Source organism: Aquarana catesbeiana, linkage group LG13, assembly GCF_042186555.1.
Source record: "Aquarana catesbeiana isolate 2022-GZ linkage group LG13, ASM4218655v1, whole genome shotgun sequence".
Lineage (NCBI taxonomy): Eukaryota > Metazoa > Chordata > Amphibia > Anura > Ranidae > Aquarana > Aquarana catesbeiana.
This window is the reverse complement of record NC_133336.1, coordinates 90,476,710-90,504,237: the sequence shown is the minus strand read 5'-3', so window position 1 is coordinate 90,504,237 and position 27,528 is coordinate 90,476,710. Positions and strand designations below refer to the sequence as shown.

General features: G+C 40.9%; 1 protein-coding gene across 10 annotated transcripts in view; it reads left to right on the top strand.

Annotated features, from left to right (window-relative positions):
* MIPOL1 (mirror-image polydactyly 1) overlaps nucleotides 1-27,528 on the top strand; it is a 753,413-nt gene that overhangs the window by 581,845 nt on the left and 144,040 nt on the right. For all 10 annotated transcript variants that reach the window (XM_073608913.1, XM_073608905.1, XM_073608904.1 and 7 more), the window contains one exon: nucleotides 26,345-26,439. In XM_073608913.1, coding sequence (XP_073465014.1) covers nucleotides 26,345-26,439 — 95 coding nt within the window. The remainder of the gene's footprint in view (nucleotides 1-26,344; nucleotides 26,440-27,528) is intronic.

Here is a 27,528-nt window from a genome sequence, read left to right as displayed (position 1 = left end):
GAAATTGCCAGCGGCTCCAGAATCCAGATATGCCGAGACGGAACGAGGGGAAGCGCCGAAATGAAGGAACACAGAAAGGAGAAGACGAGAAGGTGATATTTCAGGGTCCAATACTCCACCTTCCAGATGTATTAGCCCCGAGCGTTTTTCCAGACGAGGCACAGGCCCAGAGTTCTGCGCCTAGCACGTTCTTCGGGAGATAACTTGGTCCGGCCCAGGTGCATAGGTTCCTCAGCAGGCAGGAGGTGCTCCTCGGAACGAAGAGAAGGGACATGGAGCTCAGGTTGCCTAAAGAACGGGGAGTGCTGGCGTCTTTTTTCCAGGGCCCTCTCCTGAAAGCGAATATCGATCTGGTTACATAAGGTGATGACACCGTCCAGATCAGCAGGGAGGGATCTTCCTGCTATTTCATCCTTCACTCTATCAGAGAGGCCATGTAAAAAGGTTGCAACTAGGGCCTCATTATTTCAGCTCAGCAGTCAAAGTACAAAAATGAAGAGCGTACTGTCCCACAGAAGCAGATTCTTGACAGACGCGTAAAAGGGCACTGAGGAGACACGACCCGGTTCATCGAAGATATTCCGAAAAAGTTTCAAGAAATCAGACAGGCTAGAAACCACTGGATCATTCAGTTCCGACAGAGGGGCAACCCAGGCTAACGCCTCGCCGGACAGGAGGGATATAATATAGGCTACCTTTGCCCGATCGGACAGGAAGTTTTGGAGCTGAAGCTCAAAATGAATAGTGCACTGGCTAAGCAACCCCCAGAGTCCCCAGAGAAGCGGGCTGGAGCTGGCAGTTGTAATGAATGTGTGGCTGTGACTGGTGCGATAGGTGAAGCAGCAGATAGCGATTGAGGTTGTTGAACCAGGGGACCTAATGAGACCTGAACCTGTTCAAAACGAGAGGCCAAATCCTGAAGGAACCGCATCACCTGGGTCTGATGCGATTCCTGGGTCTCAAGTCTGCGGACTATGCCCTGTAATGAATCATCTGAAGGAAGCTGCACGTCAGCTGGGTCCATGGCTGATCAAACTGTCAGGTCACCTGAGACCAGGTGACAGATGCACTCCGTGGAAGTCAGGAGTGCACCGCTAAGGTAGTGGACCCTAGGACTGACTGCTGCGGATTGAACCCTGGGAGGTTCAGGAAGCAGGTCTACTGGAACACTAACACAGATCCCACTGGGAGCTAGAGCATAGATTTCCCAGGGCGCGGAATCTAAGAGCCAGCAGGTGTTCACCAGAGCCTCTAGTGGTAAGGATGGACTGCGCTGCAGTCTGGCTCCAGGTTGCGGCCCCCAGGGTCTCACAGCTCACGGTAGACTACAGGAGAAGAGGTAGGATGCAGCAGGCTGGAACAACAAGGAAAGTAAGAGATAAGCCAAATGTTGGGGTGACTAGCAGACAAGGATAAACATAACACGCCAACGGTCAAGGTCACAAGCAGACAGGGATAGTCAAGAACAGGCCAAGGTCGGTAACTGGAATCAGACATAGGAAACACAGCAAGTACACACGAAAGCTAACACACAATGGTTGATCAGCAAGGTTGGCTTGCAATGCCCAGGTTAGTATAGTGTTCCTAATTAGAGACCAGGGTGGAGCTATGCTGAGGGAAGATTATTTAAACAGTCAGGTGAGGGTGGCTGGCCTCTAAAGGTGAACACAGAAGTAAAGGTGAGCTGACAGACACACATTACTGCATAACCATGACACTGAAATACCTGTTGTAAATTATCCCTGCAGTATCACATAAGGATCTCAGATCAGCCCCAATTTCTGCACCTTTAAACCTCAGATTTGCCCCGTGTACACATTTCAGACCTCGGATCAGCCCCAGTACACACAATTCAGACCTCAGATTAGACAAGTTCCATACACTTCAGACCTCAGATTGGTCCCATTGATTTACCCCAAAATATTGGCCATACTTATTGTGCCCCGAGATTTAGCGTTTTCATTTTTTGCCATTTCCTGGTTCCTGATTCACTTGCTAAACAAGATGGCCACTCACCCAAATTCCCCTTCAAAGAGCATTACCAGTACGGTTCAGAAATTACTGCCTCCCCCCCGCCCCCGCCCCCGCGCACAGCAGGATACATTTTTATTTTTTTTTTTAGTTATTCAGCTAATGTAATATGTGCATGCCTTATTTAGGAAGCTCTGTCAAATTGATTTCTCTAAGTGAAATTCACTATTTATTTTTCAGCAGTTCATTGAACATTTAGATAGATATGTGACTAGGAGTGTGAATAGTGGTTTCTACACTTTGAAATATAAGGCTGCTATACACACAGGGTGTGCCACCTGAAATGCCACTTCTACTGCATGAATATAAATGATAAATTTACCTTAAACGCTTTCATTGTAGCCACACGTAGGCTAATTTCACAAATGTTTCCTCTTTTAGCACCTGTTCAGTCTGTTTGCAGCTGCTTATATTCAAATACAAGTTTTCTTCCAAACTTTGGAAGTTGTGAAAGGCACTGCACATACGTTTATATGTGTTATGTATTCATCAAAAGAGACCTTGTGCTAGATAGGACTACAACCAATATATACATTATGTATGCTATATATATTTATAAAACAGCAAGGGAGAGGTTGCTGTGTCCTACAGTGGTGATATTTAAATGAATGTTCAGAATTTTACAAAATCAGGAATTAGAAATAAGAGAGAAGGGATAATTATCAGCTGCAGAATAGTGTAGTAACAAAATGAGCAAGTAGAAAATCCTTGTAGTACCGTGGGACCTGTATATGGAATATTTCTAGATGAAAAGACTTCCAGGAACAAGTCAATCACAGTGTGGTATTGTTTGCTATAAAGGTTAATACTAGAAGGATCACAAAGGGATCTTGGTATACAAGTCCCTCTTCTATTATATAAACCTATCTCTAGAGAATATGCTTGACAAAGGGTGATAGGGCCCAACATTTTGTGACGATTATATTCAGCTAAATAGATAGGTAATCCATAATAAAACAGTACTTGGTTGGACCATCTTTGATATCTCTCTGTAGAGGGACCAGACTCTTGTAAGGACCCTTAAGGCAATCTGGAGTGTGGGAAAAATCTCTGAACTGCCTCTGCTAGCAAAAAGCAACCAATTCCAGTTTGCCTGCATATCCAGTGCATTTTTAACTCCATCTCCCCTGAATCCAAGGGTGCTCCAGTATACAAATATTGGTTCCCCATCTTATCCCTACCCTTCACTACTGGCCCATCACTTTTATAGCTGGTCTCACTGGACACTAGTGAGGCGGCAGGATGGTGTGGGACTGCATGTCAACTCAGGAAGCTGGACAGATACTTGTATATCGGAGCTCCCTCGCATTGATGGATCTGGCGCGAAGACTCCTGGTTGCGCCTACTATGTGTTGCGACTTTCATGTTCAATTTCTTTTTTAAGAAGACAGCATATTACAGCAAGGTATATGCAGTTTATATGTGAAGAAACTTTGCCACTGCGCAGGGAGAATCAGAGATGAAAAATGGTAACGTTTATAGGCACATCCAATTTAAGATGCTGCACAGAGGTTATTTCACCCCTCACAGACTATATAGAATGAACCCATCAGCTTCTCAGGAGTGTTGGAGGTGTGATTTTTTTTGCCTGGTAATTTCACACATATATTTTGGGGTTGCCCTGTCATTGCAAAATACTTGGAGGAGGGGCTCTCCGTTGTAAATATAATTGCAAAGCTCTCTCTAGTGCCTAACATGAGTCTTTGGGGTTGATTTACTAAAGGGAAATCCACTCTGCACTACAAGTGCACTGCAAGTGCACTTGTAACTGCAGTCACTGTAGATCGCTGTAGATCTGAGGGGAAGCTCTGAAATCAGGGGGAGCTCTGCTGATTTTATCATCCAATCATGTGCAAGCAAAAATGCAGTTTTTTATTTTCCTTGCATTTCCCCCTCAGGTCTATAGCGACTGTACTTTCAAGTGCACTTGTAGTGCAAAGTGGATTTGCCTTTCGTAAATAACCCCCTTTGTCTCTTGGGATTGGTAGAGGAGTTGTTTCACACAGTTGCAGAATGGACCATGGTCAGTCTGCTCATTTTTTATGCTCATAAAGCTATAACTACAGTGGATATAAAAAGTCTACACACCCCTGTTAACATGTCAGGTTTCTGTGATGTAAAAAAGAGACCAAGATAAATCATTTCAGAAGTTTTTCCACGTTTGATGTGACCTATAAACTGTACAGCTCAGTTGAACAACAAAGTGAAACCTTTTAGTTGGAGGGAAGTAAAAATAAAAATCTAAAATAATATGGTTGCATAAGTGTGCACACCCTTAAACTAATACTTTGTTGAAGCACCTTTTGGTTTTATTACAGCACTCAGTCTTTTTGGGTATAGTCTATCAGCATTGCACATCTTGGCAATATTTGCCCACTCTTCTTTGGAAAAACACTCCAGATCTGTCAGATTACAAGGGCATCTCCTGTGCACAGCCCTCTTCAGATCACCCCACAGATTCCCAATCGGATTCAGGTCTGGGCTCTGGCTGGGCCATTGCAAAACTTTAACCACTTAAGGACTAGCCTCGTTTTGGGATTTTGGTGTTTAAAACAGTTTTTTTTTTTGCTAGAAAATTACTTAGAACCTCCAAACACATATTGTTTTTTTTCTAACACCCTAGAGAATGCAATACTTTTTTTCACACCGTATTTGCGCATCGGTCTTACAAGCGCACTTTTAAAAAAAAAAAAATCACTTTTTTGAATAAAAAATAAGACAGTAAAGTTAGCCCAATTTTTTTTATATTGTTAAAGATAATGTTACGCCAAGTGAATTGATACCCAACATGTCACGCTTCAAAATTGTGCCCGCTCGTGGAATGGCGTCAAACTTTTACCCTTAAAAGTCTCCATAGGCGACGTTTAAAAAATTCTACAGGTTGCATGTTTTGAGTTACAGAGGAGGTCTAGGGCTAGAATTATTGCTCTTGCTCTAATGATTGCGGTGATACCTCACATGTGTGGTTTGACCACCGTTTTCATATGCGGGCGCTGTTCACGTATACGTTTGTTTCTGCGCGCGAGCTCGTTGGGACGGGGCCCTTTAAAAAAATTTGTTTTTTTCTTATTTATTTTACTTGATTTTATTTATTTTTTCACAGTTTTTTTTTTTTTTTTTTTAAATGGGTCACTTTTATTCCTATTACAAGGAATGTAAACATCCCTTGTAATAGAAAAAAGCATGACCGCTCCTCTTAAATATGAGATCTGGGATCAAAAAGTCCTCAGATCTCATATTTGGACTAAAATGCAATAAAAAAAAAAATTGTCATTTGAAAAAATTACTTTGAAAAAATTACCCTTTAAGACGTATGGGCGGAAGTGACGTTATGACGTTGCTTCTGCCCTGCTATGGTATGGAGACGGGTGGGGGCCATCTTCCCCTCACTTGTCTCCATACCCGTCCACGGACAGGTCCGATCGCCTCCACCGCTGCCGACGGCTCCGGTAAGCGGCGGAGGGAGCGGGAGAGCGACAGGAGGGGGGTCAGTCAGTATTTGCCAGATATTCCTGCAGCTCCTTTAATGTTGCTGTAAGCCTCTTGGCAGCCTCCCTGACACGTTTTCTTCTTGTCTTTTCATCAATTTTGCAGGGACGTCCAGTTCTTGGTAATGTCACCGCTGTGCCATATTTTCTCCACTTGCTGATGATTGTCTTCACTGTGTTCCATGGTATATCTAATGCCTTGGAAATTCTTTTATACCCTTCTCCTGACTGACCTTTTTAACAATGAGATCCCTCTGATGCTTTGGAAGCTCTTTGTGGACCATGGCTTTTGCTGTCGGATGCAACTAAGAAAATGTCAGGAAAGACTTTCTGGAACAGCTGAACTTTATTTAGGGTTATTCAGAGGCACTTTAAATGATAGGAGGTGTGTACTGACTCCTATTTAACATGAGTTTGAATGTGATTGCCTAATTCGTAATGCTGAACACAGCTACATCCCCAGTTATAAGAGGGTGTGCACACACAACCTCATTGTTTTATTTTTTTTATTTTTACTCTCCACCCCTAAAAGATTTTGGTTTGTTTTTCAATTCAGTTGTACAGTTTATAGGTCACATTAAAGGTGGAAAAAATTCTGAAATTATTTATCTTTGTCTCATTTTTTTACAGAAACCACACATTTTACCAGGGGTGTGTAGACTTTTTATATCCACTGTATATCAAGGAAGAAGGCAGCATCTCCTTCTCTTACATTCTGGAAACATCTGGTCAATGTTAATTTACCCTTGTATAAGGACACTTATGCTAAAAGGGGTTGCCCAAAAATGTATGATAAAGTGTGATCCAAATGGGACCCTGCAACAGCCTCTATGCTTGATAGCTCATAATATTATATAAGATTACCAATGCCTCTTTTCTCTAGTAATACTTGAGGAACAGATTTTCTTGACTGGGGATATCCTCCTTTAACTTTTTGTTGCAACATAATGGGACGTCTATTTCTGGTGCACGAGCCACGCTGCAGTAATCTTGCTGATGGGTAATGGACATCCAGCTCCTTGGTGATATGGGTTTCTTTCTCACGTAGCCTCTGCAAGGGTGTACTGTGCCTTTTTGGTGTTTTAATTGTTTTGTTTTGTTTTTTTGTACTCTTAAAATACCAATAAAAATATATTTTTAAAAAGTTTATGGATAGCAGCACATTAACTGTTCATAACAAAATTTGAAAATCTGGCAGCCAGAGTAAAGCTAACAGGAAAAATCTCAAACTTATGTCTTCTATGTAAACATTAGGTTATCACAATCATGAAGACCCAATCCTTTGGGTAAACTGCAGAATAATAACTGATGTGTAGAGGCGAAAAATAAAGAGAGTGAAGAATAAAGAGTCAGGGAGGTGGAGGGGATCACAAGGGTCAACCGGGTGGTACGACCAGCCAGAGCAGGCTTGGAGTCAGATGGTGCAACTGTCAGGATTCATCAAAGTTAAGGGGAAAAAACTTGTCTACCCATGGCTGCCATGTTTTGCCAAATTTGCGGACATTGTCCCGGAGGGTAGCCTCGATCTTTGCAAGTATAATTGCTTATGTAACTCTACGCTTAGTGTATTGCAACGTTTGTTACAGGTTGTGGCATGGAATGGGGTCTGTTGAAATTAGTAATTTCAGGAAGCAAAGGGCAGGGCTGCTGGAAAAAAAAAAAATCTCAAATGTTGGGATATGCTAGCAGCAAGGGATAATAATAAACCAAAGCTCCTGGCCAGGTGACTTCATGGCAGGGGACATTTTTATACGTGACGCTACAAAGAGAAACATCAAGGAGGTATTCCTTTTGCAAAGGCCCATATCATCTGCACACCTCTGTATAACATATAAAGCCCAATGTGTCAAGTCCTTCTGTGTAATGAACTGAGTTGTGTGTCCAGATAGATGCTTTTATTTTTATCAGTTTACCATGTTTATGTTGAGTGCAGCCAGGAAACATTAACAGCTTTCAGTTCATCGCTCTAGGCTTCCCCGTGCAGACATCCATGACTCAGGTAGTTCCTGCAGTTAGCAAATAACACATTTGCCAGAGAGCAGGTAAAGAATATAACAGACCCGTAGTGTCACTGTTATTTCTCTTCTGTGTGTAAAGACAGCACAGTCAGTTTATTTGTGTCTGTACCCGCAGTGTGCAGACTGTACAATCTTGTCTCATTTATATTATGTTGGCAGTGTCCACGGCGTTCTGTTTAAATAGACAGTGCTCACGCTATTGACTGTTTACACGGCTCTGTTTTAATATGCTTATAGATCGGCTGATATGTGTTTTTTTTTCATATATGTGTCAATAGAACCTCAGGTAGCTGAATCCAGTGTTTTTGGCACCATCATCTCTAGTAGATAGCACTGGCAATATTTATATGTTGACATTAAAAAGCCATTATTATGCACCTGTAAAAACACAGTTATTGCACTTTCTATTGACATTATGTGTAGTATTGTGCATTCATCTTCCTCCACTTATTAATTTATCTGTCAAATGTGCCAATCAAATATGACATTATAAGAAGAATCCAGGATAAGTGTTTGTCAATCCGATCATCCTAAAGCTGAGCCTCAAGCAAACCACTGAAATCACAGTTAAAATGCATATACATTAACTGTTTTACCTGTCAAAAGACTGGTATTTTTGTGCAGCAATTCTTGTGATATAGACACCCTGCCTGGTCATCTTTTGCATTTAAAGAATGCATTGGTTATCCCACTGCTCCTGGTCCCAGCCTGCTGACTGGGCAATGAAGTAGGCTCAACATACTGATGAAATCATCACTCTGCTCATCCCAGTCCCTCCTCTGTTAAGCCCTGTACACACTGGACGAATACCGACCGAAATCAGTTGTTACAGTAGAATCCAGCCAAAGTTCGTACCATGTGTTCAGTTGCTTGTCTGACTTAAGCCAATCCCACGACCAGTTTCTGTTGAAAGAGCATGCTGCAAACCCAGTAGCCGATTGGCATTTAATCAGCACCTGCAGCCAATGGCTACGAGCACTAACTGATGTGTTCTGGTGGGGGGGGCACCCCCCTGTCAGAACACAATAGCACAGCAGGGAGATCACTGTGCTAACATTGCATAGTTAGTACAGTGACATCCTGGTTTTTTTTGTCCAGCCCACTGGGTTGAAAAAACTGAACATGTGTACTAAGCATTAGTAATCTCCCACCACTAGATCAATTGGACTGAGCGATAAAGAGACTGATTTGCTACATGCCTGAACTGGCTATCTGTCTGTATTTGGGCAAACTGATTTAAACCTTCAGTTCAAATCATCCATTGGGGTTTCCCTCTGTTGTTTGCCTTTTAAAGTGACTTTCTTAGATCATTACAGTGACACATGTTTGCTCTGATTGCTTATTCCAAATCTGATCAACCTGGCTGTTTTCCATAAGTGACATCCCTTTAAGCCTTAACTTTTATCCCTTAAAGCCTTAACTCTTTGCTGTTTATTTGAGATGGCTCAAATAGCGGGTTGTATTCTACCTATGACACACTGATATCCCTAACTGCAATCCTATTGGTTCCAACACTTGCTTATGTACTGATCCTTAAAAAAAACTTTTGTTGAGCATCCGGGTGATACTTTGTACAGTGCTTCACAAGTCTCCTGAGGAAGCCATTGAATGGTGAAACATGTTAAGCTGAAGTTACTGTACACACACTATGACCACATGAATTTTCCATGATGGTTTTTAGATTATGATTTTTCTTTACTTTTGAATATCTATAATAAAATGTTGTGATTTTATGAGTTACATTTTGGTATATTAATATGTTGGCACCATCCTATTTCTGTGTTTGTAAATATTTTGTGTATTTTTGGGATGTGGTGCCTTTATCCTCAGACCTTTGGCTGATTATCTAATCCTGCTGGTATGAATTCGGATCTTAAACCTATATAAAGATCACTTGTATCTTGATTTCATCTGTAAAATTAGCTTTCCATGATGCCATGCAGTTGCCTGATAGCTCTTTTTATGCCTATCTTTAGATGGGTTCATGTGACCAAAGCACATCATAAGCAAAGTGACAGGTGACTAGCATTGATGTACCGAGGGGTTACTAGGCCTACAAGCATACAACTAAAGTTGGCCATAGATGGATCAAATTCAGCCAGTTCAGCAGGAACAGACTCATTTTCGATCCAACTATGGCCATTATTATTCCAAAGAAGTGAATCTAAAGACTGAATTCTATTGAACCAACTTATTGAAAAATGTTCCTTCCATCAGTGCTGAAGCGCTGATCAGTGTTTTCTGACAGTGGAGGAGTCCCTTCTGTCAGAGTACAATATTACAGTGGGGAGGATTCATCCATCCACCTCACTTGTGTGGATGGGGGAACCCGTTATTTTTTTACAGATCCATGTATGGCCAGCCTTACAGACTGTTAAATTGGTGCAAGCAGAAATGATATTTATATATGTACAGTACCCTACTGCTTCTCCCTTACCTTCTCCATGAAATAGATATGTGCCAACACAGACCTCAGACCAGTGGGTGAACTATGCCAGGCAGTATTTTATTCTTCCACTGTAAACATACACAGTTCTTCCATTTTCTTGCACATTCCTCGCCACTAGAGTGCTAAAGAGATATCAAAGGCCAGACTAAGATTTGACTTACCACCACAGAAATGGTGTATAAGTTGAATAGAGTTTGGTAAATTATACTTTCAAGGACCCCATCCCTCCCTGTTGTCACCATACCCCAGTTAGCATACCTACCTAAACTATTAGGTTCCAGTGATCTTCACTATGTTGTTTTGAGCCAGGTTTCACAATGCACCCAGCTGGCAAATGCACCCAACCAAGGCCTACTAGGCCATCTGTCTGCTGCTAACTTCCTCTGACCCCAGTGAATGAGCTAGCCATAGTATGATGCTAATAGGATCAGGTTAAGGCATAGCAAGAATGGGAGCAGAGAATACACATAAAACTGGTGACTGGAAGATTAGGGTAAACTGTCAATTTACTGTGCTAGCAGTTTGGTTCTAAGTATACAGATTCAGAGTGTATGAACTATAAGTACACAATATAGTATTCTACCAACAAAACTGCACAAATCTTTCAGCAACAGTAAGGACTCAGCTTGACTGCTCAGGAACATTTTATTAAACCAAGAATATGTAAATGACTGTCAGCAATATGAAATGTAGGTGGCTATGAGCTGTGCCATCCAAACCTACAGCCTGTGTTGGCTATACAAAAATCTGGCCCTGCATCCACCACATGTGTACTGCAGTTTACATTCATTTCTGTGGCAGGCCCATCTGCAAATCAAGTCAACCTACATTTTAACATGTATCTATAGCTTTAGGTCAAAAACAGAAAAAGAGTTTGGGCCAGAAATGCATGACACATGATGCAGTATGTCACTAATGTTAACAAAGCAGTGCCACTTTAAGTTTCTTCTTTACCTGTTGGTCTTGCTGTAGATCTCTTCCTTTTTTAACTTCCTTTAACAGGGTGAAAATGCTGTCCATTCTGCAGTGAAATCGCAAAGCAGCATTGTCACCCTGTGGACAGAACAGACTTAGATAGGCATGTAAACCATAAAGGCCTAACTCCAGCTTACACTTTTTTGTGTGTTATAGCAATCATTTTTTTTTTTCCTTTTTAAAAATAGATATAAACTATATGAATAAAAGCTGACCAGAGTAAGCGTTACATAAAGGGCTGGGAGAAGGCAAAAAAGGCCCATGCTTTGGGTGCCATTCTCCGAAAACTACAGCTGGGGCAATAACCTCACCTGCCCACACATCAGCATGGCCTATTCCTGCACTGTGCAGGACCAAACTGAGAGCTGAGTACTACAGACCACACTGAACTTCACTGTTATGTCCCGTACACACGATCGGACATTGATTGGACATTCTGACAACAAAATCCATGGATTTTTTCCGACGGATGTTGGCTCAAACTTGTCTTGCATACGCATGGTCACACAAAGTTGTCGGAAAATCCGATCGTTCTGAACACGGTGACGTAAAACACGTACGTCGGGACTATAAACAGGGCAGTAGCCAATAGCTTTGATCTCTTTATTTATTCTGAGCATGCATGGCACTTTGTGCGTTGGATTTGTGTACACACGATCGAAAATTCCGACAATAGATTTTGTTGTTGGAAAATTTTATAGCCTGCTCTCAAACTTTGTGTGTCGGAAAATCCTATGGAAAATGTGTGCTAGAGCCTACACGCGTTTGGAATTTCCGACAACAAGGTCCTATCACACATTTTCGGCGGAAAATCCGATTGTGTGTACAGGGCATAAGTGTGACAGCTGCCTGCTCTGTATCATAGCATTTGTTTGCACCTGATACAAGGACCACAGCAAACAGCTGATTGCACCAGGAGAGCCACTCTCTGTGTAATTTGCTGTTGGTGCGACAGTCCCTGCTCTTCACTTACTGATGAATGAAAGCTACTGGACCACCCACGATTTCTCTCTTTCTGTGTGCAAGGCCACAGTGTGGAATACCACAATCATAGGCACCCCGGGTCCCTGGTTTCGAATCAGAACCTCTAGTTTATTGTCTTCAAAAAAGCATTGGAATCACTGTATTACCCCTACCCTAGACCTGTATCCTCCAGGGGATTGTTCCACCCTTTCAACATTTATTTATTTATATATATCTGTCTTGTGATGCTACAGCATTGAAATGTAGTGCAGCGACTCACAACAGGACAACTCTGGATTTGCTATGTGGGTGGGTATGTGAATGGTGCCTAACACCATTGTAAAAAGGTAATAGGGTAAAAAAGTATGGTAGTGGGTTTTAACGCCAGGCTGCTACATGGAGAGATGTGTTGGTACCCTTACAGCTCGTTTAAAAAAAAGTCATCATTCCGCCTTAAAATTGATGGAATCAGAGTCAATTCACACTTGTGTGACTTTAAAACCATACGTTTTCCATTGCGACTTTAACCTGCAATTTGATGTGACTTGAGTGTGACTTTGTAACGACTTTGGCTTTGATCAATGTGATCATTTTGTTGGTGCTCTACAAAGTCATTAGACATGTGCAGAATGGAAAAATGTGTTTAGTTTCGTTTATTCTCTAATGAGCTCCAAATTTTCAGAACGATTTGAATTTGAATCATTCAAAAATTGATCGACCGATTCAAATTCTGTGTGAAGAATAGCTGGTTGTTAAGGAGCGGCCGTGGTGTTCTTAACCAATAAAACTCATCAGCTGTCAGCGGGTTTCCCCACTGACAGCTGAATTCCGGCAATGAGAAATAAATGAAAGAAAAAACAGGGTAGTGCCCCCCCCCATGCATGCCAGGCCCTTCGGGGCCCTGCCGGGCTGCAAATTGACAATCCAGAATGGTTCTGAGAATTGTTGTCTTTTAGAAAGATGAGGAAAAACTGTAGTTTTTGGGAGGCCACATCAGCTCTATGTTCACAGATAAAAAAAATGAAACTTAAAAAAAAACGAACACTGTACCTACTGTGAAAAATGGAGCAGATTTATGTTTTGGGGCTGATTTGCTTTTTCTGACATAAGGTGCTTTTATCTGAGTGAAATCTCAAGACTATCAAGGAATTCTAGAGCAAAACGTACTGCTCAGTGACAAAGCTCTGTCTCATCTGCAGGTTATTGGTCTCCAAACAAGATAATGACCCAAAACACACAGGCATGCAGTCTGGTGAAAACACTCTTCAAACCTTCTGGAGTAGTTTGCTCTAGAAGAGTGGACCAAACTACCTTTTGGCCGATCAAAAGTCACATTGAGCCTGGGTACACACTATTGCGAACACAGACATCGCTTGTGTCTCTGAAATCTCCCCCCCGAGGTCGGACTGACATGCAGGTATAAAATCGTGCGAGATCAGCTGAACCTGCACAATTTCAATCCCGCAGCAGTGTGAACCTGGGCTAAGTCTGTTTTCATTCTCAAACATTTACAGGAAATGCTTTATAGAGTTACTACATATTGAGATTCATTTGCTAAAACCGGAGAGTGCAAAATCTGGTGCAACTGTGTGTGGTAGCCAATCAGCTTCTAACTTCATCTTGTTCAATTAAGCTTTGATAAAAAAAAAAAACTGGAAGCTGATTGGTTTCTATGCAGAGCTGCTCTGGATTTTGCACTTTCTAGTTTTAATAAATCAACCCCAATATGTGTAAATGATTTAAAAAAAATCCTGCAAGTTTATTTCTAATGTGGTTACATTTTTGTTTAATTCCTAAAGGGTATGTGAGTATACAATCAATATTTGTTTAATTCATCACTTGTTCCCCACGGAATAGAAATATTGAGATATTTGGGATTAAGCACAGCTTCAAAATTCTTATTAATGCTTCGAAATGTTAAAATGTAGGAAGCTGATGTCATTTATTCCCAATGTCACGAACAGCCCCGGTTTAACTCAGTGGCAGAAGAAAACAGCTTCTATTTCATTTCATTGAACATATTTACGTCAGTTTCCAAGAAGGAAGTCAAAGACTTTTCTCATTCCGAGTCACAGAGCTCCAAGTTAGAGAAGAGAGCAGTTGACATGGTGAGTCATAGTTAGGAGTCACCTTCATAACAGTGTTTTTCTTGTTCGTCAAAAAAGGGGAAAAGCCATAATATAGTTCCTGCTGGGTAATAGACTGTAATCTTGACACAAATTGAAGATGCTAAACTGCTATTCGAAAATATTGTACATTTTTGTGTATAGCAGCCAACTTTTTATTTTGTTAAGGTGATAATAATAAAAAAAATTAAGAACTGGTATTAATTTAACATTGCTTTCTATAAACAGCTTGGGATAATATGTTGAGTTTCATAGGCTTATGAAAATCAAGACTATATATCAGAATGTGGGTATAAGAAAAGCTATTTCCTGCACACTGCATACCCACTTCCCAATAATCCACTGGGATAAAGTACCAGATTGCATGGTGTATGAGTTTACTATTGAATGATCCACAGTCGGCCAGGTAAGGGACAGCTGGCTGTTTTAACATCTGCTGTACACATAAACAGTAAAGCGTTAACGAGCCAGTCCCTTCCAATCAGTCAATCTCCTCTCACATGCAATTTCCACAAGTAATTTTATCTTATCTATTTCATTATCATACACTGCGCCTTGTTTACTAAGAGATGTGAAAATGTTCACCCAAAAATTGCGTAAATATTCACATCAGTTATTCAGTCATGTGCAGATGAAATAAGCAAAGTGATGTGCCCGGAAGCAGTTCTCCTCTCCCTCTCTTCCTGCATTCACAGGACACAGAGGCAGCAACAGAAGCCATTGACTCCTGCTGCTGTCAATTAAAACCTGTAAGGAGGGGGTGGAGAGCGGGGACACTGTGTGTGTAAACGGACACACAGACTGGCTCAGGAGCGAGCCTGCTCGTGCGCCACCATAGGAAGCGGCTTTCTGTAGTGGTGCACCAGAAAGAGAAGTTGCCAAGAACACTGATGGGGGGCCCCAAAAGAGGAGGTTCAGGGCCGTTCTGTGTAATAACATTGCACTGAGCAGGTTAGTATAATTAATAGTAGTGACTGGAATAAGGATATTCTCCTAACACATAGAATAAGGAGATGTACTGCCAGTGGTGAACATCCTTTGCTTAGGACAAGATAAGCTGCACAGGACTTGATCTTCTTTGTCCTTAATTGAGGGGTCAAACCTAACATTTACCAAGTGGTGCATATAATATGTGTCATATTAGGGAAGTGGACATGGCTTACATTTTGGTTGGTTTGACAACACAACAATATGGATAATATGCTTCCTTAACTGTAGCAGCAATACTTTGATGGACACTCCCAGGGTGTAGCTGTGATTATAAGGTGAGTAACTGATGTAGTATTGGAGAGTACGGCCATCTAGGTGACCACTGGACAGTAATTTCACATAAATTGACCGGGCATCGTGTAAGATTTTCTTACTTGCCATGGTCACCTTGAACTCAGTATTTGTCAAACTGAGCTAAAAGGTTAGTTTAAAGTGGTTGTAAACCTATTACAACTACTTTAACCTACAGGTAAGCCTAGATTAAGGCTTACCTGTAGGTGCAAGAAATATCTCCCAAACCTAAAAGGTTTAGGAGATATTTGGAGGAATAGCGGCACCATAGACATCGGGCGCAGGCGCACTGAGCGTGCCGTTTCTAACAGTGATCATGCCGTTAGTGGCGGCACCAGCGCGCATGCGCGGGAGTGACGTTATCGCGGCTCCGGCCAGTCACAGCTCCGGAGCCGCAATACCCGGAAGTCACTCTGGGTAGATGGCGGCGTCAGAGGAGGCAAACGAGGGCCGATGCTGGGGCTTCGATCTCAGGTAAGTAATTCATAATGAGCTAGTATGCATTGCATACTAGCTCATTATGCCTTTGCCTTGCAGGGTGTATTTTTTTTTTTTAAGAGGCTTTACTTCCTCTTTAAAAGTTCTGTAAAACTGTAATGTTAAGATAAAGTATTTTACTTGTATATCGTAAAGTATGTGGTCAAGTCCAGGATTAACTACTATTCAACATATGGTGGAAGCTGTGGGACTTTATAGGTGCACTTGATACAAATCCATAAAACACAGATTATATAAAAATGTATATTTATTAAATCATATAGAAAAAGATAAAAACACTTCACACAATGTGTCCGCATCCATTATGGATAAGGGAGAAGACTTTCAAAGTTACATTGCTGTTTTCACGCTTTTATTTCAACATGTTTTGCCGCAAGGCTTCTTCAGGAAAAGGCTCAGGATTACAGCTACTAGATAAATGAACAAACATATATCAAAGAATATTAAAAAATATATACATAAATATAGTTGCAATACACATGTATAAACCTTATACACATCTTGAATAGATAGAGTGCACAAATGCATCCCCACTAGTATGGCAAGGAAATAGAAAAATGTTAACTTCATTAGCACCCACACACATACATTCTTGTATTTTATTAGAATATGTGGCTTGTTAACAGGTCCATACAAAACTCTGCACTGACCACTAAAATGAGAAATGGTAAAGGATCTTGAACTCCACTGATTGAACTTTTAGTGGTAGCATCCTTAGATTGCCCATTTTTTTCAGAAACACAGGACTTTCCTTCATCAATGATGATTGAACAAAGTAGCAAAGGAGTGAAAGGAAATGCTGCTGGGGAGGACTAAGTTAAAGTAAACCTGTTTCTTTGCATTGCATGAGCAAAGCACAGGTTTACCTTACAATGTAAATGCATTATCTTTCAACTCATAATTCCGATGGGACCTACCAGAGATAGGTCTGGACTGCATTACCCCATTTCCCTCAACCCAGTTTAGCTTTGTAATTGGGGCAGAGGCCCACAATGAACTCTCAAGCAACAACAGGAGAAGATATGGAGTTACACTCTTTGAGAAAAGGGAGTTTAATCAAAAATATTTTATTGGTCCTTTAAGGCACAACCTTGGTTTAAGACAAATCCAAGTAATTACTTTTTCTTCAGTTATGTTGCAATTTGCAAGAGGCTTATGAACACATGGTACCTTCTCCATTTTTGCAGGTAACTCAACCCTTTACACTTAACAGCAGTTGCATTATTCTAGAGTTCTGTCATAGGTTATGTGAGTTTTATTATTTTATTGGCAGGTAACTGAACCAACAGGTGTCTGGGGACTAGGAGCATGGACAACGCAAGATATCCTACCAGTAGACTGCACTATGAACTGTAAAGAAAAGAGGGGGGGAGCACTTTCTTGGCTGACGGCCCAGATGGAGATCTTCATTTTGACATATGGAGAATGTTTGCTGTTTGGGCTTAACAGGATGTGATTTTCTTTCTTTCAAACAGTCTGCTTACTTGGCAGTGAAATGTGCAGGCAGCAAATGAACAAGTTTTCTCCAGAATGTTACGGCTTAATTGTCAGGGTACAAAATTTCATAAGATTAATTTGCTTGTCTTCTTTAAGACAAATCTAGTTACAGGGTATGTTTTTGATCCCAGGGACCAAATATGTGCGTTAATGAATGTGCATGATATAGCTCCCAAAATATTGAATGCTATCAAGACTGTCCTATCCCAGTGGCTCGGGAACCACATGCATCTCCAAAGTCCAGTGTTGCTCACAAAACCTTTCAAGAATGTATCAGTATATCCCCTTGTGACCAGGCCAAGAAGTGACTGTATTTTTTCTGGGAATGGGGTGACAACAGCAACCTGCTGTGCAGATGATGTTGCTAATGTGAATTAGGGATTGCCTATAAAAAATTACATGCTGCTTCCATGCAATGGAACAGTATGCAAAGATCTCCAGTTCCCTATTGCAAGTAAATAGGGTGTTGCAAACTGGGCTCAGCCTAGCTTCTTAAGCCCAGAGGCACCTTCAGCGATGGGTAGATTTGCCAGTGAGCTTGGAAATTTTTTTGTCTCAAAGTAAGTCTGACATGGTCAAAAACATTTCTAATCTAACGTCAATGTTATGGAGCTGCAGTTTGCAGCGTCTACAAGTAACTGTGTATGTACATGGGGGTCACTATTTAAGATTAAGCTTTGTTTTATAATTGAACCAATCAAATGCCAGGATAAACATCGTGTGCATATCAATCCATGCATTAATAACTTTTTAAACTATTTTTAAAAACAGTTTTGTTATTTTCAGAGAGATTTTCGAGTTGTGTATATCACCAGGAGTATTATGAATTACTGTGTATAACTCATGAAAAGTATACAGTATGTAAATCTATTTTTTTTAGTTTTGAGTAAAGTGAGAAAATATCAAAACTTTTGTCAGGCTTTGTAAAAAATTTCTCTTCCTTCCTACTGTATTTCTGGGACAATCTCTTTGATTAGACAAACTGCAAAAATAAAAATATTTAAAAACATGATCTGACAGGGGTCTTAACCATTTACTCCTATAGCTGCTTTTATATACACTGTAATGAATTACAGATTAACTATAATGGTTGAAATTATACAGGTTAACTATAATGATGCGCGTTAAAAATCCAAAAAATAATCTGACTGGGGTGTTGACCATTTACTCTATATACAGCACTGCTTTTTAATCCCCTGTAATGAATCACACATTAACTATAACGGTTTTAAATTTGTTTTATTTTTATTTTATTTATTTTTTTGCATTAATATGTTATTAAACTGATTTTAATTTCGCTATACTAATGCAATTTTTGTTTTATAAATAAACTAGTGATGCTTGAGAAAGGAATCCCAGAAACATGTTAGAGAAACATTGATTGATCACTAACATGAAAGCACACGTTTTTTTTTACTCAGATACTTCATACATGATGCTTTTTGTGAGTAGGGTTGCCACCTGTCACGAATTATGATAAAAACAAAATATGACACAGGGAGGAGAATATCCTTCCAGAACAGGTGGCAACCCTATTTATGAGGAAAAGCACCATTCATGAGAATTCCGCTTATCAGATTATAACAAGCCAGTGACGTCAGAAAAGTTTTTTTACCACCTATCCATGGTCATACATCTCAAAGTACTAACTTCATTATTAGAACTAGACTTTGTGTCCATACAGGACCTATTTCCACTAAATATAAGCAGTAAATGCTTCTTGTTTGTTGTACAACGTGCAACGCATTAAACCTAAAATACATTTCGGACTTTTATGTAAAAATAAATAAACCAATGTCACAATTATGAATATACTGTAAGTTAATGAAGTCTTTTTGGGCACAACTCAAACAATACTACAGAAATTTCATAAAAGAGTTTCCACATCATTTTGCTATGTTCTAAAGAGTTCTCCATAATAAAATAATAGCTAAAATGACCTATACGGGTGCTAGCTTCTGTTCTACAGACCAATGTCTGTTGCACTACCTGGCAATTTTTCTTCTAAAGGAAAGGAGTACAAGGGTAAAAATTATAAACAATAATATATCTATATTAAGAGGGGGCTTCAACAGCTGATAGCTATCATTTCTATATTGTGTCACCCATTTAAGCCCAAATCAAATATAAATATGTTATGGATACATTATTTGATCCAAATAAATAGTTTCAGACATATAATCTATTTTAACATTTCAGTATTTCAGATTATAGCAAAAAAACATAAAATCAAAAGTGCTTGCTTTGTTTTACTTTCAGGGCATCCCCATAGGATATCTTGAAGACCTCATTCTGAGGGAACAGTCATCTTAGTCATCTTAGACATTGTCAGCCAACACCCAATGGTCTGTGTTCACGGTACAGTTTCTCTGGTGGATCCTGAATCTCCAGAGATCATCACTGGAACTGCCTCATTGCTTGGAGTATCTGGACCTGATCTTAAAAAAAGCCCTGTCGGTTCTTTCGTGTTTCTGGGACTGCAGATAAGGGAAATAGATCTTTCAAGTCTTCCCTGGGAGGTTACAAACAACCTTGGTCTGGTAAGACAAGACCTCTTCAGCATGACGGTCTGCCCTCACCCATAACTGGGGTGGGGGGACATCTTCGCTGGTTTCCAGCCTCGTGGACCTCCTTTGTGAGCAGCAAGGGGTTCCATAAAATGATCCTTTTTGGGGTTACCAAATAAGGGGGGGCAGAGTTTGTCCATCTCAGGGTTTCTAGGCCCCGAGTCTTCTTGTGTGGATATAATTCCTGCAAAGGTTCGGGTGACGTCCGAACTACCCAAAGTCCTCCCCATCCCCGTTCAGGAAATTGAATCGCCTGGGTCTGACTCTGGATTTAATGTTGACTAGGGTGGTCCTTCTGGTCAAACTTTGGGGACTACAGGCTGTGATTCAACAGCTGCTGTCACACAGACACTCTTCTCTACCAGCTTGCATACAAGTTCTGGGCCTGGTGGTGTCCACCTTCATGGCAGTTCCATTTGCACAGGTCTGTACGCGGCTCCTTCAGCAGGTTCAGTTCAACAGGAAGATACCAAGGTTCACGGCGAGGTCACAGATTCCTCTGGTAGACACCGCAGTCATCCTAGTGCCACTGTGGGGCCAATATCTTCATCTTCTCGAGCTTCTTCTGCGGTTCCTGTAAAGGATCAAGGGCGAAGGTCTTCCGGTCATTCTGAGGGCCGTAAATGTCCCTTGGGGCCTACCTCTCAGAGAGGACCAGTTGTCCCAAGGGCTGAGCTTCCATCCTGCTTTACAGTCGCTGGTTTTGATGGCTTGGCTGTTGAAAGCCAGGTACTGAGGGATAGAGGTTTGTCTGGATCAGTGATCCCTACTACGTTGAAGGCAAGGAAGTCGACTTCTAGCAAGATATACCATCGTACGTGGAAAGCGTACATTTCTTGGTGTGAGTCAATTGGCGCTCATCCTCACTCCTTTTCTGTTGCTCGAATCTTGACCTTTTTTTAATGGGGCGTTGGGCAGAAGTTGGCCTTGAGTACCATCAAGGGCCAGGTGTCTGTCTTAGCAATATTCTTACAGTGACCCCTAGCCACGCACTTTTTAGTCCGTGCCTTCATTCAGAAAGTTCAACATGTGGCTCCGCCTGTACAGTCTCTTTTGCGGCTGTGGGATTTAAATTGCCCTCAGTTCTCCAGAAACCTTCATTTGAGAATATTTGGGAGATTTGCTTGCCTACATTGTCCCAGAAGGTGGCATTCTTGGTGGCTATTACATCGGACCTACAGAGATAAGGTGGTTTTTCATCCCTGTCTATCGTTTCTACCTAAAGTTGTCTTGGACTTCCATTTGAATGAGGACATTGTGTTGTGTCCCAAGGAATTTGCTTTGCATGCCTTGGATGTGGTTCAAGCGATTCTGGTTTATCTGGCAGCCACAGAGTCCTTTTGGAGGTCAGACTCACTTTTTGTGGTTACACAAGGACCAAGGAAAGGGCTGGACGCTTCTTCGGCTGCCATCTTCAGATGGATCAGATGGTGATTCAGGCCTATTCTATTAAAGGCCGGGTTCCTCCTTTCCCTGTAACGCCACATTCTACTTGGGTGCTTAGTACTTCTTGGGCCTTCTGTCATCAAGCGTCAATATCTCAGGTTTGCAAGGCGGCCACTTGGTCGGCGGTGCATACTTTCACCAAATTCTACAAAGTAGATATTTTGGGATCTGTGGATGATTCTTGGTTTTGCAGGCTGCTCGTTAAGAGGGGCTGTTCCCTCTTAAAAGGGGTGTTTTTTCTTTAAAATTTTATTTCAGATGGGGCTCCTGTGTCCTGGTTGAGCTCCTGTGACCCGGTTAGGGCTCTTGTGTTTAGCCTTGGGTTATTTTCCCCACCCCTCATTTTCTTTTTGGCACTGCTTTTGGACGTCCCTATAGTCAAGATTGCTGTGTTCGTCGATGATCTAAAGAGAAAATAGGATTTTTGAACTCATCATAAAATCCATTTCTCTGAGTTCATCAATGGACACATCACCCACCCCTCTATGGAGTTTTGATACATCTAATACTGATTGCTACTAAACTGAATGCCTATAGCAGGGAGGGGGTTATATACCAGCTGAGGACGGCGCATGGGCGTAGCCAAGTTTTTTTGTTCTGCCTAGTCCTACGAATGCAGAGGGCGATATAACCCTATAGTCAAGATTAATGGAGCAATGTGTCCATCAATGAACTCAGAGAAATGGATTTAACGGTGAGTACAAAAAGCCTATTTTTTACATAGAAACATGTAATCAGCTTTAATTACGTTTTATACAGTAGCAAAGTATATTGTGGCGGTGATTAGAGGAAACTGTTTTGTATCATGAGAACAAATAATAGTTACTGAGAATCCTGCCAATCAAATGAGTATAATAGCAGATCTGTAATGAAAAACAGAAAAAGGTTAGAGAGAAGGACAAGAAGGCAACCAATAAGAAGGATAATACAGTGGAACCTCGGTTTGCGAGTAACGCGGTTAACGAGCGTTTCGTAAAACGAGCACTGTATTTCTACAAATCCTAACTCGGTTTGCCAGTGTTGTCTCACAAAACGAGCAGGATTCAGGTCAAAAGCGGTGTACAGTATCGCTTTTGGCCTGAGGTGGGGGGCGCCAGAGCCAAACAGCACCGATCGTCGGCGTTTAGAAATGCACGGAAAGGCCCGAGGGCAGTTCGGCTGACCTCGGCAAACCTCGGAAAGGCTCATGAACGGAGTCTTTCCGAGGTTTGCCGAGGTCAGCCGAAGTGTGCTCGGGCCTTTTCTGACGTTTCCGAGGCTCTCCAGCGCCCCCCGCCTCTGGCCGCATGCGGTATTGCATCCCATTGAAGTCAATAAGGAACAAATTTTTTTTTTTTCCATTGACTTCAATGGGAAAACTCGCTTTGATATGCGAGTACTTTGGATTACGAGCATACTCCTGGAACGGACTATGCTCGTAATGCGAGGTTCCACTGTATAGCAAAAGAGAGGGATGAGACAGAACAAGAAAAGCATGAAGGGACCACCAACCTGTGAAGCATCCGCAGATCCCAGGGCTATAAATGGACAAATACCTTGAATATTTAAATGCGAATAGAGATGCAGAAAGAGTAAATTATGCAGCACAGAAAAGTACACTTCTACTGAGCCTGCAGGGTGGTCTGTGTATGGTGCATGCACAGTGGATTACAGAGAATTTGATTAATACATTTTCTGACTTTTGTACCACTTCATGGACTGAAATACGTTAGTGGTTCACTGATTGGTTTTCCTTTTGCCTGGAATTGTTTTTGTCATTGTCTGGAGTTATGTTTAGGTTATGGATAAATTGATAGTTTTTTTTGTAAAATTTCAAAAATGAACATTTCCTTTTGTGTGTTTAGATCTTTTTTTCTTGTGTAAATTGTGTTTTTACTGCAAACCACACATTTTTGTGCATTGAGCCGCATTTTCTCGCACTGTATCTCAGTGCACAAGTGCACAACCTACCTCACAGGGTACCGTGCATTGGTTGCATTGCAGCTCATGTGCGTTGGGGTGCCATTCAAAAAACACTTTTTTTACAGAAACTTTGGGCCCATTCATACAACCCACAGTTCAGTAATGCACATTGCATGCATGTGTGATTGGGCCCACAGTTTCTGCAGAAAAAAATGTCACTATGAAAAATACTTTATTAAATGGTCAAAGATCTTTGTGGGGCAGCAGGTTAAAATGTTTACAAGTGGATTTTTATTTCTTTTCTGTCTAAATGCATTGGACTATTTAGGTTATTTTCAGAGATGGTGTGCTTTGTGTGATTGGGCCAGTTTGTGTTGCCAGAATTACACTGGCCTTATACCAGAAGAAAACTTTGAAACACCTTCATTAAACTAAAATTAGAATTCATATAGTGAAATTTTAGTTAATTTTGTTCCCTATTGACAATGCAGAGATAATTGAGAAGTCATGGATAAAACACAGGATATAGGCATGAATTTACCTGTAAGTGATGCATCACCCCTGGCTTCTGTCCTCTACCTACGGCACGTGGCCAACTTTGTATTTAAATCTCTGTTTCTATTTGAAACACACACAGTTTAATTTACATTATCAGACTATTGAGGATTCAATTGATTGTTGAGATACTCAAAGCTATTTACTTAGGGAAAAGTAGTTGTAAAGTGCAAACCATGTGGTGAAATTGCAGCTGTCTTATAAAAACGGGCTCTTTGAAAGTAAAGCTGGTAGCGGTAAAGAGTGACATACTGTATATTCAGACCACACATCAAACTTTGTTTTATGAGGGGCTGATAGAAGAGCTGCATTTTTGTGCTTTAAGGAACCCTAAGTATTATGGATCTTACTGCATTTAAAAAGAACACAATCAATAGGAAATAATCCAAACTCAGAAAATCTTTTCAACAATCTCGTGCACTTTATATAATCTATATTTTTTGTTACCTTTGTAATCACAGTACATGCTTATTGCCAAATATTCACAAAAAATGGTTTATGTATTGTGGATGATATGTTCTTAATGAACCATTAGACGTGGGATACCCATTGTTCAGTACAAAAACTTTGACAGGTTTAATAGTTGGGTTACCTGTATGTAGCTCCCAATTTTGTTAAAGTGACTGTTCCTCTTTTGAAAGCAAATTGTCTGTCCCCCTTCCCTCCCTATTTCTGCCTCTTTTTGGTCTAATGCAGTGGTCTCTAAACTTTTCAGTACAAGGGCCACATCATACATTTTACAAATTTTTGTAGGCCCCCTAAAAATCACTTTTTATAATTGATTGAAACAAATTTAAATGAATACTTTTAACTTTTTTTGCAGCATGATAGGATTTAGAACAATATCACGAACATCTGCAATTTCAATAAAATAAAGCAAAGAAATTACAAATAAGCCTGAGCCCATCAGAGTCCCCCACCCCCTTACATTGGGGTACCATCGGAGCCCACTTACATCAAATTTATTTTATTTATTTAAGGTACTTATATATAGCACCGTCAATTTACACAGACTCCCCCTTATAATAAAGTGTCCTTTACATCAGAGTCCCCATGGAAGTTCCCTTTTACATCAGATAAAATCTTGCAGTTAGCTGGATGTGGCCCACAGGCCACAGTTTTGAGAGCCCTGGTCTAATGTATTGATCTTTTTAAAAATTGTATTGTTTACCCCGGAAAAATGTTTCATTGGAAAAAAACACTTTGGCATTTAGTAAGTTTTGTATATTTATTCTTTGCTGTCTACTTTACTGGAGATGTGTCCTATGCCTATATACTTTATGTCTCTTTTTCATTTTAGAAGGAGCTATACCTTTAGTTATGATCCACCAAATATTTGTATCATAGATTAAAAAAAAAAGAATACTTCCCAATTAATCAAAAAGGTTGTTTTTTGCACTAATAGACTGCCTAGTTGTTTTGGGCACTTGTTCAGGAATCAGACAATGAGAATCAAACATCCTTGGGTACTTTAGGAAAATGTAATTATCCAGAAATATATTTCTGAAAACATGACTTTAGGTTTTAGTTAAAGGGCTAGTAAGAACATAATTTGTTTCTAACATCGCACTTTCAAGTGAAAAAGGCAATCAGACAGTGAAGTTCGAAAAATAAAGTATGAAATAATGTTATATGGGCAACTTTTTTCTAAGTTCCACAATTTCATATTTACAGCACATAGTTACCACAGTATAAATTCAATGAAACCAACTATTGGTAAATGTGTTTAAAGTAAACCTGTCATGAGATACATATTAGGATTGACATTGCTGATCTGCTTCTTAAAATGCTAGTTTTCTGACTGCCATAGTGACACCCTGGCTTAAATACATTCTGAACCATCAATCTGGAACAGGCATGCAGATCAGAAACATCTGAAAATTTGCATATTTGTTCCATGTCAATTAACTTTGGTTTATCTTGTTGTACATCTGTTTTTTTCAACTTGATGATGTACAAGATTTGCACTAATGTTCAGTGAAGCCCAGAGTAAAAGAACAAGAAAAAATCGACGGAGGGCAGGTGTGACAAGCATTAAAGGGGCTTGTGATAGGAGGGGTCTTTATCATTTGTTAGAAAATAAGGTGGCCAGGCTTACCTCATTGGTGCTAAGGTCAGGGACGGTGGAGCTGCAGGGGGTGGTCTGGCTGTTGATTTGGGAGGTCTTTAATCGGAGGTCGCCTGTGTTAGGGAAAACTTCCCACCCTCCCAACCCTAAATTTGGTTCTTTTGAGGTTAAGTGGTACGCAGGTACTTGTCTTATCTTGATGCCTAACAGGACCTTGTGGTTTCAAATTTGTTTGCACCGTGATGTTAATTGATCTGTTAATTTATATATTTTTTTTTATAAAAGTATGCTATGGTCATTTAACTCCAGACTGGTGTAGTGTGGTCATTTGTAGGTGTTAAGATGGGTGATTGTCTGAGAAGTCCAGAGGCAAGCCATATTTAGAACCTTAGTCATGTATCTTTCATAAGCATGATGGGCCAAATATGTTGGATTGTTAAACCCATTAAACTAATATGCCTTCTTGTTACTTTTTACCAGGTTCCACTGTCCTTTCTCCAGCATGATGAGAACAAGGTTGTAGAAGACTATAAACGTCTGGAAGAAGAGCTTCAGAACCTGCGTGTATACTACAGGTATGGTGCTGTTTCATGAAAGGAAATACTATATAAATTTTAGTGATTATTACCATTATTTTCCAGCACTGCCTTAACCCTCTTGGGCATAGAGTTCAACAGAGCTTCGCAGGTTGCCAGTGGAGTCCTCTTCCACTCCTCCATGACGACATCACGGAGCTGGTGGATGTTAGAGGCCTTGAGCTCCTCCATGTTCTGTTTAAGGATGCCCCACAGATGCTCAATAGGGTTTAGATCTGGAGACAGGCTTAGCCAGTCCATCGCCTTTAGCCTCAGCTTCTTTAGCAAGGCAGTGGTCGTCTTGGAAGTGTGTTTGGGGTCGTTAACATGTTGGAATACTGCCCTGAGGCCCAGTCTCTGAAGGGAGGGGATCATGCTCTGCTTCAGTATGTCACAGGACATGTTGGTATTCATGGTTCCCTCAATGAATTGTAGCTCCCCAGTGCAGGCAGCACTCATGCAGCCCCAGACCATGACACTCCCACCACCATGCTTGACTGTAGGCAGGACACACTTGTCTTTATACTCCTCACCTGGTTGCCGCCACACACACTTGACACCATCTAAACCAAATAAGTTTATCTTGGTTTCATCAGACCCCAGGACATGGTTCCAGTAATACACGTCCTTAGTCTGCTTGTCTTCAGCAAACTGTTTACGGGCTTTCTTGTGCATCATCTTTAGAAGAAGCTTCCTTCTGGGATGACAGCCATGCAGCCCAATTTGATGCAGTGTGTGGCGTATGGTCTGAGCACTGACAGGCTGACCCCCCCACCCCTTCAACCTCTGCAGCAATGCTGGCAGCACTCATATGTCTATTTTCTAAAGACAACCTCTGGATATGATGCTGAGCACGTGCACTCAACTTCTTTGGTCGACCGTGGTAAGGCCTGTTCTTAGTGGAACCTGTCCTGTTAAACCGCTGTATGATCTTGGCCACCATGCTGCAGCTCAGTTTCAGGCTCTTGGCAATCTTCTTATAGCCTAAGCCATCATTATGTAGAGCAACAATTATTTTTTTCAGATCCTCAGAGTTCTTTGCCATGTTGAACTTCCAGTGACCAGTATGAGAAAGTGAGAGAGTGAGAG